General features: G+C 49.0%; 1 protein-coding gene across 1 annotated transcript; it reads left to right on the forward strand.

Annotated features, from left to right (window-relative positions):
• Positions 1 to 433: 433 nt before the first annotated feature.
• MYL4 (myosin light chain 4) lies at positions 434 to 12,043 on the forward strand (the record flags this gene model as incomplete). Its single annotated transcript, XM_082604210.1, has 7 exons — positions 434 to 556; positions 3,621 to 3,648; positions 8,604 to 8,753; positions 10,203 to 10,376; positions 10,861 to 10,938; positions 11,509 to 11,553; positions 11,971 to 12,043. The coding sequence occupies 6 exons, from the start codon at positions 434 to 436 to the stop codon at positions 11,535 to 11,537; spliced, it is 582 nt and encodes a 193-aa protein (XP_082460336.1). The 3' UTR covers positions 11,538 to 11,553; positions 11,971 to 12,043.
• Positions 12,044 to 20,428: the final 8,385 nt, after the last annotated feature.

Consider the following 20,428-nt stretch of genomic DNA (forward strand, 5'->3'; position numbering starts at 1 on the left):
TCGCCCTCCCCTGGGCTTTGTGTGAGGGTTATCAACTGCTCAAGTCAGCTCATCTCTCTGGCTGGACTCTGACATTTTTGAGAAGGTCTGTTTCCCTGGCCCCTCTGGGTGTCCACTGATTGGCAGGAAGGGGTCAGCCTGACCCAGAGGTGGAGGTCGTGAGGAGTGTGAGGTGTGGGGGGAGGGGGAGGGGGAGGGGGCTGGTAGCCCCAAAGCTGGTGACAATGCACAGTTGTCAGCTGTACCCTGCTGGTGTTTCTTCCTTTTATAGTCAGCAGCAGTTGCTCTTGCGATCACCCAGCCCCTCCGTGGGGGCTCCTGCCCAGGATAAAAGGGGCGGGAGGCAGCCCAGTCTCCCGTCTCATCTCCTGGGCGCCGCATCTCTTGATTCCTTCCTAGGTCTCACCTCTGCAGAAGAGCCCAACAAGACAACATGCCTCCCAAGAAGCCTGAGCCTAAGAAGGACGCGGCCAAGGCAGCCTCAGCCCCAGCCCCGGCCTCTGCCCCACCTCCTGAGCCTCCCAAGGAACCTGCCTTTGATCCCAAGAGTGTAAAGGTAAGTGAGCCTCAGCCACTGGGATGGGGGTGGGGATGACATTCAGGACCCTCTTTGCCCTGGAGCTCAGAGATCTACTTCATGGGGGCTGGACCGGGGTGAGGGCTGCGGTGTCCATCCCCTGCTCACGGTCCCATGGGGCGTGGAGCAGGTGTTGGGGCTGGTGGGGGCTATTTTGGATTGCAGGCTTTTCCCCTCAAGAACAGGTTTCTGCTCTGTCTGAGGAAGCCCTGCTCTCTCATCCCAAATTTGCCCAGCAAAGTTGGGAATGGCAGGGCGGTACAACCAACCAACCATCTAAACTTTCTTTAAGGCACTGCGGGGGCCACCATAGTGAAGTAAAAAAGACTGTGCGGTATTTTATGGAGAACAGACACAGAATGATAACTTCCAGTGTAACTTGGAGTAGGTGATATAAAGAGCGAGGGAGCACTGCTCTCTGGGCGCTGGGGTCTGGGAAAGGCTTCACCTGCAAAGACCCTCGCACTGGGTGGGTGGTGAGGGCAGGGAGGCCCTAGATAAGATGAGAAGAGCCTGCTTCTCTCTCCTCTTCCCCACCCAGGTGGACCCCTCCTTCTGTGCCCTTAGCCTGGGCTCCCAACTGGAGCATGCAGTGGCCGAGCCTAGCCCAGGCCGAGACCCTCCCTCTAACCTGCTGTAGGAGCTGGGCCAGGCTCCCTCTGCCGCCGCAGCCCTCTTCCCTCTCTGCCCCACCATGCTCCCCTCACCCTGAGAGGCTCCTCTCCTTGGAGCTGGTGTAGATCCTGCCTGCTGACTCAGTCATTTTAGGCCTCCCAGCTATCTGGCCCAGCTGCTTAAGGAATGGAACGGGGAGGGGATGGGCCAATGAAGCAGGGGGTCAGAGGCCTCTGGAGACTGAAGCAGTTTTAAGCTTTGGCACCAGAATGTAAGAGGTCAAGTGGCTACTGGTATGAAGGGCTATTAATAGCAGGTTGGGAGTGGTGGGCCCTTGGGCAGGGCTGGGGGTGGTGAGGAATCAGATCAAAATTAGAGCTCAGGACCTGGTTCTGTGACAAAGAGGAAGAGAAACTAGCCCCCAGAGCTCTAACTGGATGACCCTCCCTGGCCCTCTCAGGATACTTCCTAGTACCCACAGCCCTGGGAGACCCTGCCACTGTGCCCAGAACCCTGGGGTTGATCTATGGTACTCCCTACAAGGGGCGGAAATTAAGCAGAACTGGCTTGGCCAAGAGATGGGACACTCTGGGGAAACTGAGGCACAGGGTAAGACCTTGAAAGTACCTGAAGGTTTTCTAGGTCATACATCGCTCCCTCTCTGGGCAAAGCCTAGCTAGAAAAGCTGACAATCTCGCCCTTCAGGAAACCTGGATTTCTGATTTGTTCTGATAACGCACTGTTCCCGCGGGACAGCCTAGTCTGGACAAGAGCTGCCTGGTGGTATCATCCGAGTGCCTTCTCTTTGGCCTATCACTTCCCTCCATCCACCCACCTTCCCCAATTTCTCACATCTGGTTGCAATTCTCTTTTCCATGTCTGGATTTTCCAGTTCTGGGAGTTGTTGAAATTGCTTTAAAGTGGAAAAAAAAGTTAGGTATTTTTCATGAAGACTATTTTCACTATTATTATGCTTTACCCAGTTCCTTTGCTTAGAAGATTCTTTGCTCAAAAATAGAGCAAAAGTAAACTTAAGCCCAATGTGTGTGGTTATGACCACATATTCAGGTGTTACGTTGTTATACTAATTTCTCTTACACGTTTAATCCTGGGGCTTAAAGCATTGCAAAGTAAGGCAAACTGCACCGTTCCCCAGAGGGTTCATTCAAAGCATCCTTTACCCCATTTAGGGGGTTTCTTTAACTTTCTGACGAACCCTCTCCTACTCCTTCGGCAAAGTCCATTCCTGGGCACAGCTAGTTCTCTTCCCAACACGGTGTAACCCCTCTCCTGCTCTCCTAGCTCGTTCCAGCCACCTCCAGTGGTCCTCATTAACGAGGTCAGCCTCGGATGGGCACAGAGCAGTGGAATCAGGACTAGGAATGGTGGCACACAAAGAAGATGCTGCAGGATTGGTTACCACCACCAGCAGAGAGGGGATTTGAGGGGGTGGTGGTGGTAGATAAGGACCATGAAGTAACATGCAATATCCTAAATTAAGGGCTTCCCTGGTGGCGCAGTGGTTGAGAGTCCGCCTGCCGATGCAGGGGACACGGGTTCGTGCCCCGGTCCGGGAAGATCCCACATGCCGCGGAGCGGCTAGGCGCGTGAGCCATGGCCGCTGAGCCTGCACGTCCAGAGCCTGTACTCCGCAACGGGAGAGGCCACAGCAGTGAGAGGCCCGTGTACCACAAAAAAAAAAAAAAAAAATTAAAAATAATGACTAATGCTTGTTCATTGTCATTCATCTTCAGAGCCTTCCACCTTCTTCTTCTGTACTCAGATTGGAATTTAGGGGGGAAAACCCAAAATTTACTCCTCTCAACAAATATATTTTGAGTGCCTACTCTATGCCAGGCATTTTCTGGCAAATCCCCTGCCCTGCCGGGACCTGGCTTCAAGGAATCACAGTACACATAAAGGCATGACAGGAAAACAGTTAGGAAGCATCCAGGGCCCGCCTGAGAGGGATGTGTGCCGAAGGAGGGGCTGGGATGGAGGGGGTGAGGGAAGGCTTTGTTGAAGGAGGCGGGTTGAAAGCCAGCATCAGGTAGAAAGGGGAGAGACTGAAGGGGTGGATGAGAAGGCTGTTTACAGCCGCTGGGACGGAATTTACATTCGACCCAAAGGAATTATAATAGGGAGTCAGTGTGGGTTCTAGAGTTATTCAGAGTGTTTCTCTTTCCCTCTCATTTGGAGCCATCACTTAAAAAGTGGTGCTGAGAGAGCTTTGGAGGCTGCATTATTTGACAGCCTGTCAATTGTGGCCCAGTTGTCAGGAGGCCGGTGTTTGACTCGCAGCCCGTAGTCTCCTTCCGTCGTCATCAGTGTCTGCTGGAGGTGACCCGATTGCTGCGGAAGCCGCTTCTGCTTCCTTTGGAAGGCTTTAGCGGTCCCAGCCCTCATTCCTCTGTGTTTCTCTCCACAGATAGACTTCACTGCTGACCAGATCGAAGGTGAGTACTAGCAACCGCACTTATCCCACCACACTCTCTCTGTTGCACTTCCTGGGGAGGAGTTGTTGTCACCACCATAATAGTAATCATCACCATCACCATCACCACCCTCATAATCACCACCATCACCAGCAACATCATCATCTTCATCATTGCAAACCCGTATCTGAGTCAGGGTACACAAAGGCGTGACTGGAAAACAGTTATGCAAGATAGCAAGTATAGGCGTGTTCTCTGCTCACTTTCACCTACTACATGTTATTACTTAAGCACTTTACGTGGATTAGTTTATTTAATTCTCACCGCAACCCTGTGAGGTAGGGACTATCACCACCCCACTTTACAGGTGATAAAACTGAGGCACAGAGAGGTTGGGTGGCTTGCCCAGTCTCACACAGACAATTGGTGGTGGAGCCAGGATTCTAACTCAGGCAATCTGATTCCAGACTTGAGTTCTGAACTACTCTGCCAGACGGCCTGGAACATAATAGATGCACAGCAAAAATGCCTTTTTTTCCTCCACTCTATAATCTCCTATCCAAGATATTTAGAAGCCCTCATTTCTGGTTTGTTATTGGAAAGCCCTCCTTAGGTTACCAGCTCCCTCTCCCTGCATCCTGAAGTCTGCCAAGATGCTCACCCCCTAATGGTGGCAGGACCAGTGGTGACTTGAGGGTGCCTTAGTCCACCTGTGATCTCCATCAGCCCTTCTCCACCTTTGATGAAGACAATTTGTTTTCTCAACTTAATATAAGTATTATTAAGTGTAGCTTCAAGACAAGTCTCGAGACTTCCCGCCCTCCAACTTAATTGTTGCCCCTCAGCCCTCTTCTGTAGGAGTCTGGTGTTTTGACAATGAAATATTTCATCAAGTGATATCTACTTTACAGCTGGGATCCACCTTGATTGCAACTTATCCCTTTGTTTCCCCCACCAAATGCCTCCTGGACATAAAATCATAGGAATTGAAAGGGACCTTGAAAGTTCACCTGATTCAACCCCTTGATTTTAAGCACAGACTATATTTTAAAAATTAAACTAATCCATGAACATGGTAAAAAAGAAATCATATACTACTTAAAAATAAATTAAATTAAAAATATTTTCCCCTTGCTTTCCTCGCATACTGATCCCCTCTCCCCAAAACAATCATTGTTAATAGGTCTATGTATCCTTTGATAAAAAAATATATAATGTTATACCAGTATGTATGTATGTATGTATGTGTAAAGTTTATACAAATTGAGTCATGTGGTGCATACTGTCCTGCATCTTTTATTTAAAATATATTTGGGTTTAACAATATATAACATAGTACGTATTATTTAATAATATATTTAAATATCTTTTTATATTTAACACCAACAGTTCTACCTCATTCTTTTAAACAGTTATATAGATTCTCACACATGGATGCACCTTTTAATCCAATCAGGCCCACATTGATAGACCTTCAGGTTGTTTCCAGTTGGGGGAAATAATGCTTCCCCAGGGGATCTTCCTAGCAATGAGTCAAAGGATATGTGCATTTTAATAGTTATTGCCAAGTTTCCCTCCAAAAAAGTGATGCCAGTTACCCACCAATAGGGCATGAGAGATGGCAGATGCATTTTGAGACAAGTGAACTGAGTCCAACTCCATTTTTGCAATACCCTATGGACAGTCACTTTCCATCAATAGTTTGGAGTGCTGTGAAATTCTTAAAATAAATTTCAATGCATTTTAGTTAAATATATATATACTCAGTGTACATACAAACACAGTGGTACCCATGAGGACTAGAAAATCAACTAATGATAAAAAATTTTCATTTCCCAAATGGGAATCCTGGTCAAAGCCAACTGAGACAGCTGGTTGCCTCTTTTCTCTGTGAAGATTTTCAGGGCTGGGGCCTAACTCATTCCAGCCTTTCATCCCTCTGACTTTGAAGGCATTGTTCCTTAGGTTGGATTGGAATTGTTTTTGCTTTAATTTTATTCCTATCTCTTCATTTGCTCTTTGGTGAAACTGAAGATGGTTTTCTCCTGTTTTGCTGGAAAGAACGTTATCTGCAACCAGGAGACTTTGATATTAGCCCTAAATCTGCCACTGTTGGCCATGAGACTTAGAGCAAGTCACTTCTTTAAACCTGGATTTTCTTATCTGCAAAGTGAGGGTATTTGGTTCTTTTCAATTCAGAAATTCTGTGACTCTATTCAGTGTCTTCTAGATACCCTCCATCTATTTGAAGATAGTTATCAAATCCCTTCCTAGCTTTATGATCTCCAGGTGATATGGCTCCAATTTCTTTTATTTATTTATTTATTTATTTTTCATAGGAATTAGTTTCTAAGTCCTGATTTCCTTCTCTGGTCCATATTTCCATATCCTTCTGGAAAGGGACCACCACCATTGTTCACTGCTCTAGCAGGCAGCTCCCTACTACAGATCTTTCAGAGTTTCTTCTGGAACAATGAACTTCATCTCTCGTATACCTCGAGATCACACTGGCCTTGTTTTCCTCCTAGTAGCTATCCTAGACTTCAGTGTTTGTTGTTTTTTTGTTTGTTTGTTTTCTTTTTCTTTTTCTTTTGTGGTACGCGGGCCTCTCACTGTTGTGGTCCCTCCCTTTGTGGAGCACAGGCTCCGGACGCCCAGGCTCAGCAACCACGGCTCACGGGCCCAGCCGCTCCGCGGCATGTGGAATCCTCCTGGACCAGGGCACGAACCCATGCCCCCTGCATTGGCAGGCGGACCCCCAACCACTGTGCCACCAGGGAAGCTTCAGTGTTTGGTTCTTATGTGCATACCAGCCTTCCCAGCAGTCTGGAACATTAGCTGGTATAGCAGGCCTCTTCCTCCTCCTCCTCTTCCTCACTTGGTTTCCTTAATAGTTGGCTGGAAGTCACATCTGCAGTGGCCTATAAATGAGGATGATAATAGCTATTGCATAAAGTCTTTGTAAAGATGAATGGGATAATTCATGCAAAGTTATCAGCTCAGAGCCTGGCCCACAGTAAGTGCTCAAATCATAGGTCATTATTCTTGTTATTTCCCTCCTGTTCCATCCTTCTGTTAAATATCATTCTTCTTTTAAGTGGAGATTCCTACTTTTATTAAGTTTGCCCTCACTCTTCTGAATGAATTAGAAGAAGATCAAAAAGTCTGAGTTCAGATTCAACTACCCTATTTATTGAACACTGAATTTGTGCCAGAAGCCATGCTAATTGCTTTAAAAGCTAAAAAAAAAAAATTAAATTGTTCTAACAAAGCTGTGAGGTCAGTGCTATTCCTTTTGACAGAGGACAAAGTTCAGTGAGGTTATATGACTTGGCCAAGATCACACAGTTAAGTGATAAAATTGGGATCAAACTCAGTAAGAGATTACTAACAGCATTGTTGGAGAATTTACTCTGTGTTAAGACACAGAGTTAAGGTTTTTTATGTACATTATTGTATCGTATTTGAATGTAATTTAAGGACCCTATGAGGTAGGTGCCGTTTATGGAAGAGAAGAGGTTTATAGAGGTTAACTATTTACTTGCCCAAGGTCACACAGCTACTAAGCAATGGAAACAGAATTTGAACTCAATTATTTAGTAATTTGAAAGACATGCAGTTTTATATCTTTGAAATTCATACAAAGCCTAATAAAGAGTGGCAGGTAAATGTCTTGGGGAACCTGCTTCGATATGTGGAATGATTTGTAAATAATCCATATGCAGCATCAAAGGAAATAAGTGTTTCTAAAGTGCTTAGAGAGGATTAAAAGCAGCTTTTCTCCTAAGTAGTTCACACATTCTTCTTAGGTTTATATTGTTAATCTGCTTAGTAAACCGTTTCTTCGCGGGTAGCATAAGGTAATTTCAATGCCATACCCAGTCCATATTATCCCCAGTGACAAGTTAGTTGAATCCAAATTGATTAGGGAACATATGTATATGTATAACTGATTCACTTTGTTATAAAGCAGAAACTAACACACCATTGTAAAGCAATTATACTCCAATAAAGATGTAAAAAAAAAAAAAACAAAAACCAAATTGATTAGGAATTAAGGTTCTTTGCAAAGGGCCCAGGAGTGCCTTCATTCAGCCTTGCCCCTTGGACACCTGCCCTGGAACCTTCTGGGAGTCTGGCTCCAGAACTAGGAAATATAATAATAACCACCATTTGTTGATTCCCTTACCACATGCTAGACACCATGCTTGGCATGCTTTGTAATCCCCTCAGCAGCCCACACAGGTGGACACTGTATCCTTACTTAGAGCTAAGAAACAGAGGGCCCATGGGAGTTAGGAGTTTGCCCGAGGCCACCTGCGCGTCAGTGGTAGAGCTGGGGTGGGCTGACTGTTTCCACCAGGTCACTTTGTCCAACTTGGGAGCCCCCTCTCAGCCTGGAACAGGCAGTACTGATATTAGCTGACTTCTTCTGAACGGGTCTTATCACTTTGCAAAGCGCCTCCACACGCTGCCACCTCCTTTGACACTCGTAGTAACTGGAGGGGAGGGTGGGGTGGAGCCTTACTTTCTGCGCGTGCGCAAGGAAACTGAGACCCAGCCTGGTGCTGCTTGGCAGAGCCAAGAGGAGAACCCAGGAATCCTGACTCCTCAGCCAGTGCTCTTTTCACTTCCCTGCTTCTTTCAACAGTCAGCCACCTCACCTGCAAAGGGAAGGATGGGTGGATGGGAGGGGCGGGGGCAGGGGAGACTTCAAATGATGTGACAAGTGATGGATGGAAGAGATCCCAGGCCCAGCGCTGGAACAGGTCGTGGGTCTCCAGGATGCTTCTTTAGTTGTCAGAAGATGGGGTGGGGATGGGTTACAGGGAGAGGCTGGGATGATGGCTGCAGGGAAATACTGAAATATTTTATCAACCACACTGACATGCTCTTCAGCGCGGGTGGGGGCCGATCAGCCCCCAGCCACCGCCTTCGCTTGGCCCTGGGGGCTGCAGCCAGTCTTTTCTCTGCAGAGTTCAAAGAAGCCTTTTCATTGTTTGACCGGACCCCGACTGGAGAGCTGAAGATCACCTACGGGCAGTGTGGGGACGTGCTGCGGGCCCTGGGCCAGAACCCCACCAACGCCGAGGTGCTGCGCGTCCTGGGCAAGCCCAAGCCGGAAGGTCAGCATGGGCCTCGTGGTGTCTCCCCGCCGCCCCTGGGGCTCTCTCCCTTCAAGACCAACCTACCCTCCCCAGGTTACCCTCCTCCCATTGCTAGAATTACCTGGAAGCGCCTGGCACTTAGTTGCCCCTCGAAGAGCGTGGCTTGGGCTTGTTCTTGTTTTCCCCATGAGGGCGGGAGCTCCTGGGGAGCAGGAACGACATTCTGCTTCTTCAGTGTCTTCCTGTGACACCGAGGGTGCCGGGGACATGGGGCAGGGAAGCTTGGAGGGAAGCTGATAACTGACCAGCACCCCCCTCTTCCCCACCAGCAAATTGGGGTTGAGGTGTCACAGCACTGTGCTGTCCTCTTTCTAATGACGGTTAGGTCATGGAGGATTGCAAATTATTCATTTAATATAAATTAGAGCAGACTCAAGATTAACTCTATAATGATGCTTCTTTCACTCGTTTGCATTTGATAGATTTTGGTGAATGAGAGTTTAGAAAGTGGTGCAAGTGACAACATTTGTGAATGTCACCTGTCACCATGGCAGTCAAGTTAACAGCTGCCCTAACACACATGTCCTTCTGAGAGGACGGGGCCAGGCAGACCTGGGCAGGAGCCCCCAGCCAGGGTGGGCCATCTCTGGAGGCTTCCTGGGCCCCATTTTGGCTCTCCCCCCTTCCTTGGTTCTGGCCGCTTCCCCTCCTGCTCTTGCTGGTGAGGACACCGGTGGGGGGTGAAGGATGTGGGCCAGAAGGGTCAGAGGACCAGGAGCCCACCGGTGTCAGCAGGGCTTCTCAGAGGTCGAAAGATATCTGGGCACTTCCACGGTGGGAGGCTCCTGGGTTATAAAAGAAAGCAATGCCAACATTTGGGGGTATTTAAAAATGGTTTGCCTCTATTAAATTAAAGCTTTTAACACATGACAGTGTGGGAGAAGGGTGCTAGTCACACAAGAATCACACATTTTACAAATGATTGATTCAGAGTTGCTCCAGGCACTGTGGTGTAGTGATGGGACCCAAATTTGGAGTTACGCAAAATTTTCTTTTTGCAATTTTGTCAGTTTACCCTAGTGACTGGGAGTCTCTCATGTGTCAGAAGTCTAAGTTGTGAATGTGAGACCTGTGCTGTGTGGCCCTTGGGGCCCCTCAAATCCTACTCCTGCCACCTCAGCTGCCTGCCCCGCTGGCCACCTGGAGCTCAGAGGTCTGGGTGGAGTCACGGTCCCTCTTCCCTCCTGCCCTAGTCCTGTCACTGAGAAGAGCGCCCAGAGCCAGCTCCTGCCTGGCTCCCGGGCCTCTGAGCCCCCCGGGATTGCTGACGGGGTGCCCCACCCAGAAGTGGTGGCGGCTGAGCTCTGGATGCTGCCAGGGACGGGCAGAGCCGGTGAGACCCCTCCTCACCCTCTGCTCCCTCGAGCTCACGTCGAATTCCCTTTCCTTCCCCGTCCCCGCCGCAAGAGATGAACGCCAAGATGCTGGACTTTGAGACGTTCCTGCCCATCCTGCAGCATATCTCCCGCAACAAGGAGCAGGGCACCTACGAGGACTTCGTGGAGGGGCTGCGCGTGTTTGATAAGGAGAGCAACGGCACGGTCATGGGCGCCGAGCTTCGCCACGTCCTCGCCACCCTGGGTATGCCAGCTGGGCAGAGGTGGAGCCCAAGGGCAGGGGGAACAGAGGCGTGGGAAGTGCCCGAGCGGCATATGTTGGGGAGACATGGGGGTCCCTGCGTCCTGAGGATCACATCCTGATCCAGGCCTGTCTTGCTTCCCAGCTGGGTTTGCTCAGCAGGGTGGGAAGGAAAGGAGAGCAGGTTGGCCAAGCAGGGGTGAGGCCTGAGAGGTGGGACCCAGGGCTCCCGTCCTTGTCTTTGCCTCAGTCACTGGGGCCCTGGTCTGCTCACCCACTGGTGGCTGTAGCCAGAGGGAGAGACCTTGGGAACGAGGAAGGGCCTTAAGACCCTTGGCTCCACCCTCCAAAGCCTCTGGGGGAGCTTTGGTATGGCCACTTCCTACATCGAGGAAGTCTTGAGCCATCAGACTCAAGGGGGTGCTTGGGTTTGGCCTGTGCCTCCTTTGCCCATCTGTAATTAAGTGCCCACTGTCTCCCGCCCCAGGAGAGAAGATGACTGAGGCTGAAGTGGAGCAGCTGTTAGCAGGGCAGGAGGATGCCAATGGCTGCATCAATTACGAAGGTATCGGCTCCTGATACACTTCCCCGGTCGTGCAGGGATGGGGGGTTGGGCACAGTTTGGGCTGGGCTGGGCTGCAGAACAGAACTGATGCAGGGGCTAGGGGACATGTGCACCCCGTGGGCTTTGGTGAGCTCCCAGTGGATATTGTTCGTTTTCTTTCCTGGGAGTGAACATCATGGTGTAATGGAAGGGGCATGGATTTCGGAGATAGCTCGGTGACATACCAGCTGTGTGACCTTGAGCAAGTCACTTACCTTCTCTGAGCCTTGGTTTTCTCATCTGAGCAACAGGGTGATGCTGACCCCTGTCCCAAGGTTGCGGGGATTGGCAGAGATAATGTAGCTCATTTCATCTGTGTCAAGTACCAGCACAGAGAATGGACACAGAGCAGTGGTTATGTCTCTTCCTTCCTTCCACCTTCTCCCCATCAACCCTAAATGGGGGAAAGAATCATGATCTGAAGAAAGGGTATTGGGAAGGTTTGAGGTCAGGCGGTATAGAGCAGGGAGAAGAGGTTTAAGGGGCTGAGAGGGGCCAAGTGCAGTGGCTGATTTCTGTCTTCTTTCCCAGCCTTTGTCAAGCACATCATGTCTGGGTGAAGCAGACCCCTCCAGGGTGAGTGCAGCCTCTCCTTTGGGGTCCCTCTGGGGCCCCACAGGGCACTGCAGGGGGCAGAGAACAGCCTGGCCCCGCCCATCAGTCCCCCGCCCTCTAAGTGCTCCTGTCACCTCCTGCCCTGCCCCCTGCCCTCCCTGGTCTTTGCACCTGACCTTGACCTTCATCAGTCACATCCTCCTGGGGTCTCTCAAGGCAAGACCATTCCCTCAGGAGGGGCCTCCTGTATAGGCTCCTGTGTGTGAGGAGCCAGGTCCCAGGTGCCCTTGACCCTGTTCCTCTTTCCTCCCTTCCCTGACCACCCCCTGCGCCCTCCTGCCCAGGCTTGGTGCCGTCCTGGTAGGGGTGGGGTCTGTGATCAGGGGCTGGGGTATGGAGAGTGAGGTAGAACCCTGTACATCTCATGCTTTCTTTCAGGTGCCTGGCCCATGGCCTTAGCCCAGGTGAGTTTACGAGAGGCCCAGAGTGACTGAGCTGGAGTTGGAGCCCTGGACTCTCCACTGCACCGCAGCCCCCAGGACCTCACGGGCCCATAGCCCTCCCCGTAAATAAACAGCTCCGGCAAGGTTGTGCCGAGTTCCCTGATTCCAACCAGTCTCTGAGTTGCTTTTTTAAATGAATTAACTAGTTGGGTTGGGTTTTTGTGAGTGTGTGTGATAATGTCACCTGAGGCCTCATGCATATTCCTCAGAGAAATGAGCAGTAACTGGGAGCTGGGAGACAAGGGCCAGAGCCCAGAGATCTAGAAACATGAGGGCCAGACCATGAGCAGAGAGCTCAGGAAGGGCCTGCAGTTTGAGGAGCTGTAATCAGGAGTTTCATTTCCTTCCAAGGCTCACTCTCCACCTTATGTCCCGTCCAGGTGACAAATAGGAAGAAGCCACCTGCTTCTTCTTTTTAAAAAAATTGTGGTAAAAAAAAAATTGTGGTAAACAGGGGGAAGAGTTGGGGGGAGGGATAGTTAAGGAGTTTGGGATTGACCTGTACACAATGCCATACTTAAAATGGATAACCAGAGAGGGCTTCCCTGGTGGCACAGTGGTTGAGAATCCGCCTGCTGATGCAGGGGACACAGGTTCGTGCCCCGGTCCGGGAAGATCCCACATGCCGCGGAGCGGCTGGGCCCGTGAGCCATGGCCGCTGAGCCTGCGCATCTGGAGCCTGTGCTCCGCAACGGGAGAGGCCACAACAGTGAGAGGCCCGCGTATCGCAAAAAAAAAAAAAAAAGGATAACCAGGGACTTACCTGGCGGTCCAGTAGTTAAGACTCTGCCCTTCCACTGCAAGGGGTGCGGCTTTGATCTCTAGTGAACTAGGATATTCTGCATGCCGTGCAGCTCAGCCAAAAAAAAAAAAGATAACCAACAAGGACCTACTGTATAGTACAGGTAACTCTGCTCAATATTATGTAACAACCTAAATGGGAAAAAAATTTGTAAAAGAATAGATACATGTATATGTATAACTGAATCACTTTGCTGTACACCTGAAACTAACACAATATTGAAAGTTTTTTTAAAAAAAGAAAAAAAATGTGGTAAAATACACATAATATAAAATTTTCCATCTTAACCATTTTTAAGTGTACAGTTCTGTAGTGTTAAGTATATTTACATTGTTGTGTAACCAATCTCCAGAACTTTTTCATCTTATGAAACTGTAACTCTATATCCATTAAACAATAAATCCCCATTTCCCCCTCTCCCCAGTCCCTGGCAACCGCCACTCTACTTCTTGTCTCTATGCATGCATTTGACTACTCTTAGACCGCTTATATAAGTGGAACCATACAGTATTTGTCTTTTTGCGACTGGCTTATTTCACTTTGATAATGTCTTCAAGGTTGATCCGTGTTGTAGCAAGTGTCAGAATTCCCTTCCTTTTTTTCCTTTTTTTTTGCGGTACACAGGCCTCTCACTGCTGTGGCCTCTCCCATTGCGGAGCACTTGCTCCGGACGTGCAGGCTCAGGGGCCATGGCTCACGCGCCCAGCCGCTCCGCGGCATGTGGGATCTTCCCGGACCGGGGCACGAACCCGTGTCCCCTGCATCGGCAGGCGGACTCTCAACCACTGCGCCACCAGGGAAGCCCCCACTGTATACATTTAGGAGGAACTGGGGTTAAGCTCCCAATGATTAAAAACTGAAAGTGTTTTCCCTGCCAAAGTAGCTCACCATCCAGTTAAGCAAGGACATAAGCATCAGGGCACTGACTAGAGAATGATCATCACAACAACAGCAGGACAACTTCATCTACGTAACACAGTGTAAGTTCCAAGGGACCTGCACGAAGAAGAAGGAAGCGAGGTATGACAGGGATGATTTTCCTTGGTGGGCTTTAAGTGAGACCTTAAAGGAGAAGATGCCCCAAGTCTGCTGCTCAGGCTCAGGTAGGAAAAGGGCACGAGCAGGGGGCTACTGACTCATTGGACAGACACTGCTTGAGTGCCTGCTGTGTGTATAGCACTGGTTTCGGCCTTGAGGATACACTGAACCAGACAGACATGGTCCCTGCCCTCATGGAGCTTACAATCTAGTGGGAAGACAGACATTAAATAATTGTATCATGTGACAGATAACAGCCAACATTTATTGAAGGCAGTATCAGTTATGAGTATATTGATATTTGGCTGTGGGTTATGGAGACCGAAAGGCAGCGGCTTATAAGACGTGAAAGTGCATTTTCCCCTCCCACTGAAATCCGGAGGTTGGCAGTCTAGGGCTGGTATGGCAGCTGCTCTGCACATAGTCCTCAGGACCTAAGCTCCTTCTATCTTGTGACATTGATGTGTGACCTCTATTCATGGCCTATGATGGCTGCTCCAGCTCAGCCACCTTGTCTCCTCAGGGAATAGTTCACCAGGTCTCCTACTTGGTGGACCTCCTCAGGAACTGGCAGGACTTATTGGCCTCCTTATGGTGTTGGGCTTATTCATCTGAAGACCGAAGAACTCCTGTCCTCCTTGTCACCTTTACTCTCCCCTAGCCTCCTCCTGCCTGGCCCATCAGTAAGGCTCAGCACCGCCCCATCTCAGAAGAGTTATGGGTAAAAGGTGAGCTATTTCCAAGATTTTCTTTGGACTGACTTCCAATATTTCAAACCAGGACTCAGACCATGTCTTAGTCTGCTTGAGTTGCTATGACAAAACACCCTAGACCAGGTGGTTTCAGTAACAGACTTTTATTTCTCACAGTTCTGGAGGCTGGAAGTCTGAGATCAGGGTGCCAGCATAACTGAGTTCTGGTGAGGACTCTTTCTGGCTTCCAGATGACTACCTTCCTGCAGTATCCTCACAGAGAGCAAAAAGAGGAGAGAGAAAAAGAGAAACAGATAGACGAATCCCATTTTGAGGGCTCCACCCTCATGACTTCACCAAAACATAATTACCAAAGTCTTTAGCTCCAAGTACCATCCCATTGGAGATTGGGGGCTAGGGCTTTAACATATGAATTTTGGGGGACACAATTCAGTCCCATAGCAGACAATGTAATTCATAGGAATAGGGCTGCTCCCACTGTGGTCCTTTCCACCACCCTGTGGGGTGGCTGACTGTGGACCTGAGAGGGTAGCACTATAGGAGGTTGAGTAAGGGCAGGAGGGGGAGGGGGAGGGGTGTCCCAGCTCTTGGGTGGATTGAAGGAGGGCTCCAGCCTGGAGCTAATGATGGCATGAGTCCTGACAGGGTGATGGCAAGTGATGGGACATGAGACAGCTGCTTCTGTGGGGGGAAGAGGACTGAACGCGCCCATAGGCTGAGCTTCCTGCCTCATGGGGATTGCAGTGTACAGTAAACATGGGCCCTGGCGCAGTTGCCTTCCCACCCTAAACCCTGCGGACAAATGTCGTGGAGAGTTTTCTGCTCCATGTCAGAGAGGATGGCTAGTTTCCTTTAAAGTTCCCATTGTCAGGGGGCTTCCCTGGTGGCGCAGTGGTTGAGAGTCCGCCTGCCGATGCAGGGGACACGGGTTCGTGCCCCGATCCCGGAAGATCCCACATGCCGCGGAGCGGCTGGGCCCGCGAGCCATGGCCGCGGAGCCTGTGTGTCCGGAGCCTGTGCTCCGCAACGGGAGAGGCCACAGCAGTGAGAGGCCCGCGTACAGCAAAAAAAAAAAAAAAAAAAAAAAAAAAAAAAAAATAAATAAATAAATAAATAAAGTTCCCATTGTCAGAGGGAATGAGCCAAAGCAGGAGCAGGGAGGAGACTGCAGCTCTCCCCGCTCAGCTCCTTTCCTGTGCAGCATTTAGCTACGTGCCATCTGGTGTCTGGCATCCTCTACAAGCTCTCTTGGGTAGCCAGGGCTTTTAAGGTAGAATGTACGCTGGCGATTGCCGGTGGTGCAAAATCTGCCTCATACCACTGGATGGCACAATTGCAGCATCATGCTTCCAAAGGACACCCAGGAGTGGGAATTAGAGAAAAACTGATTCTCAGCCTGGGTTAGAAGGAACCCTCAGAAGTCACTTGGTCCACCTCTATGCCTTCAGAAAAATGGAGGTTTTATTCACTTTCAAAGACTCACAACTATTAGTGAGCTTGCTTCAGTACCTCCACAAAGGTTTTGCAGGGAGGGGTCAGAGAGAGGACACTGTTCTGGACATGTGGAAACCTGGCATATAGACCCGTTGTGCTCCAAAGTCACATACACACTCAGCTTCCGATCCACAGGTTGAAAAATAAGGAAGTTGATTAGATCATCTTTTTTTTTTTTTTTTTCTTTTTGCGGTATGCAGGCCTCTCACTGCCGCGGCCTCTCCCGCCGCGGAGCACAGGCTCCAGACGCGCAGGCTCAGCGGGATGGCTCACGGGCCCAGCCGCTCCGAGGCATGTGGGATCCTCCCGGACTGGGGCACGAACCCGTGTCCCCTGCATCCGCAGGCGGACTCTCAACCACTGTGCCACCAGGGAGGCCCATGATTAGATCATCTTTAATATCCTTCCCAGCTCTCTGATATGGGTCATTTAGAACCCAACTAACTACTTGCTGTACTCAGCTCTAGTCCATTTGTTTTATTTTCACCCTGTGTATATGTGTTTAGAATATTAAGTGGTAGAAAGCATTCATTCAAAATAACTATGGAGTGCACAGTTGTAGGTGCTTTGGGAGATAAAAAGCAAAGTCGGGCTTCTCTGGCGGTGCAGTGGTTAAGAATCTGCCTCCCAATGCAGGGGACACGAGTTCGGGCCCTGGTCTGGGAAGATCCCACGTGCCGCAGAGCAACTAAGCCCATGAGCCACAACTACTGAGCCCATGTGCCACAACTACTGAAGCCCATGTGCTTAGAGCCCGTGCTCCTCAACAAGAGAAGCCACCACAATGAGAAGCCATCGCACCGCAACGAAGAGTAGCCCCCGCTCACCACAGCTAGAGAAAGCCCACGCGCAACAATGAAGACCCAATGCAGCCAAAGATAAATAAATATATATTTTTTAAAGTTGAAAAAAAAAAGAAAGGAAAGTCACTCATGGTCTTTCACTCCATGAGTTTATACTCTATGGAAGTAAGAATGATCTACAGGTGAAAAGTTAAACTATGTTATAAGGCAAAATAGAAGAAAGGACACCAGGCAGTGTGTGTCTAAGAATTGAGGGAGAGGTGTGTGTGGGATCATAGCCCTCGGATCTCAGGGAATGGCCAGGGAGGGCTTCATGGAAAAGGATTGGGATATAAATGGGATGGGATATAAATAGACAAGAACCTGGAGAGTGTGATTCCTGACAGGAAGCACAGGGTGCCTTCTTCTTTGCCAACTATAATCACAGTCCCTGCCTTTTAGGATTTACATGAAAAGAAATAAAGAGGAATAAAAGAAGAGTGAGAGGGGCTTCCCTGGTGGCGCATTGGTTGAGTCTGCCTGCCGATGCAGGGGACATGGGTTCGTGCCCCGGTCCGGGAAGATCCCACATGCCGCGGAGTGGCTGGGCCCGTGAGCTGTGGCCGCTGAGCCTGTGCGTCCGGAGCCTGTGCTCCGCAACGGGAGAGGCCACAGCAGTGAGAGGCCCGCGTACCACAAAAAAAAGAGTGAGAAAAGTAACGGGAGAATGGGACAAGAGGCAAGGAGAAGGGAAGAATGACAGAGGGAGGGTGGAAGGGTGTGCAGGGGTCACACTCTGGAGGGAGGTGCTACCAATTCAGAGGTAGAGAAGCAACGTTTAAAAATCCAGTGTAAGCTGGGAAAGTACTCATTCTTTTCTCGCCTAATGTTGATGAGCCACAGAATCACAGGCTTTCAGGGTTGGAAGAGACCTCTAATTCAAACCCTTCCATAAAAGCCCTGTAAAATGATCGTCCAGTGTTCACTTGAATACCTACCATGACACGAAATTCACTACCTCCCAAGATAGCCCACTCCATTTGGGAAAAATTATAATTTCTATTCTTCTTAGTAGGAATAAATCCCTGAAATTTCCATCCACTGGTCCTGGATTTGTCTTCCAAAGTGACCCAGAAAAGACCTAAGACCATTCCCCGTGATAGAGTTGACGTTTCCTCTTTTCTCAGCTCAGCACCTCCCAGCTGGTGCTTGTTCCACACTGAAATTCTTGAGTCCATTTCATGTGGCCGGTTGCTGTCTAACGCATTCTATCCTGGGGCTCAGTTCCGTCTTAGCAACGTAGTTTGCCTTTTTAGAGTCTGGAAATTAATCTTCTTGACAGAAAAGATAGAACTGAGGTCAAAGAGAGGTTGGGGAGTTCTGCAAATGTCACACAGGTAGCACTGAGGTCTGTGCCTTTTCTGTATTTCTTGCTCTGATCCTTAGTGCAGCCGATTTTTGTTAATTTTTTTTTTTTTTTTTTTGCGGTACGCAGGCCTCTCACCGTTGTGGCCTCTCCCGTTGCGGAGCACAGGCTCCGGACGCGCAGGCTCAGCAGCCATGGCTCACGGGCCCAGCCGCTCCGCAGCAGGTGGGATCTTCCCGGACCGGGGCACGAACCCGTGTCCCCTGCATCGGCAGGCGGACTCTCAACCACTGCGCCACCAGGGAAGCTCCGAGTTTTGTTAATTTTAATGTTAAAAAAATTTCACCTAGCTTGGGACTCACGCCTTCTTGGCCTTGTTCTTGCAGCCCCATGTCACAACTTTATGTTCATAATAAGCCCTTGGCTGCCCCTCCTCCCGTTTACTCTGGGTAAGGACGCTGTTGAACCCTCTTTCCTCAGCTCCACCAGCCTCTTCAGAGCCCCTTCGCCACCTGTTTCCTTATTGAATTGTTTGCATTTCACTTTTGAAGACCATCCATTCCTCTGGTGATAGGAACAGAGATTCTTTTTTTTTAAGCTGTTAATGTGATATATTTTTTTCATTTAATGACACATTGTTTTCTTTCTAATTTTACAAACAATACATGTTCATTTCAGACAGCTAGAAAATACATAAAAGCATAAAGTAAAAAATAACAGTCACCCATAATCCCCACCCCTCAGAGAAACTACCATTAGCATTTTGAAGCATTTCATTCCAGTTTATATATATATATATATATATATATATATATATACACATACATACATATATATATATGGCAAGTGCTTATCTATCTATCTATCTAACTATAATTTAGATATAATTGACTTACAACACTATGTTAAGGAACAGAGATTCTTAACCATAAAAGTCCCTCATGACTACATTTATACTCTTTTTCCAAGAAGAGAATTTGTACTTTTCATCATATTTTCAAAAGGGTCAGAGACCCAAAAAAGGTTAAGGACTGCTATTTGAGAGCCTTTGTGGGATTCTGTTTATCTTTCCTCTGAAAGTTTTGACATTGCATCTGCTGTGGCCAGCCTTCCTCCGGGCTACCACGACCTCTAAAATAACACATCTCCTTCTCTCAGGACCCTCTTCACTTCCCCCTCTCCCCCAGCCATTCCTTGGGACACACTTGGGTTTAGAGAGGCAGTTCCACCTTTTACTTTTACTCCCTCTGTGGCCCTGCTTTTAGCTGAATAAGCATTGCTACCACACCCTTCTGAGTCTTGCTCTAGACTCTGCTGAACCCACGTGGGTGTGCACCCCCCAGCTGGAGCCGCGGGCTCACGGGCTCACCACATCCCCGTGGTCCCTTTGGTTCCTCTCCTTGATCAGACTCTGATGGCCTCCGCTGGGCTTCCTCCCTCAGACAGGTGGGTTCCCTGTGGATATGAATCTTCTTGATGGTCTGCACTCACGTGCCCGCTCTCCTACCAGCTTTATCTTTCTTAGAACAGAGTCCATTGTTGAATGGCGATGAGTCCCATCTCACAAATTTTTGGTCATACCCAAAAGAGTATGTAGAGAGTTTCTAAAAAATCTTCATCATTTTGCATTTACCTAAATCTCATAAGATATTAGTTATTAGGGATCGATGTGTCGATTCATAACCAAGGGCCATGGTCGGTGTAAGGACAGGTTGTCGAGGGTGTCCTCAGTGGAGTGCGAAACTTCGGTCTGGGCATCTGAGGACTTGAAACAGCACATCGGGCAGTGCTGGTCCATTAGGGATCCCTCCGCTTCCCAGCCCCCAGGCTTCGAAGGAAATTTTAAAAATGACCACTTTGGCCCTTCCCCTTCTCCCATTTCAGCTCTCATTGCAGCCTTTCTGTGCCCTACATGTTAAGGAGAAGCCAGAGGTCAAAGATCTCGTGTTTAAAACTTGGTTACCAGTTGGAATGTGGGGAGAGCTCTTGTGTAGTTAGTTTCACAATCATTTACTTAGTGCATTTTATTGCTGGTACTGCAAGTTTTGTTCTGATTTAGAATTTAGTCTTTGTGATATTTTGCCAGTGTCTAGTTTCTTATAATGGCAGCTGGCGTTTTGCCAGGACTTTGAGGTTTATAAAATTGAATAGGACCTGCTCCTCGCACTTAGGACTGATAGGTAAGCTAAGACATATAT

The sequence above is a fragment of the Mesoplodon mirus genome (genome assembly GCF_964341445.2).
Source record: "Mesoplodon mirus genome assembly, chromosome: 18".
Taxonomy (NCBI): domain Eukaryota; kingdom Metazoa; phylum Chordata; class Mammalia; order Artiodactyla; family Ziphiidae; genus Mesoplodon; species Mesoplodon mirus.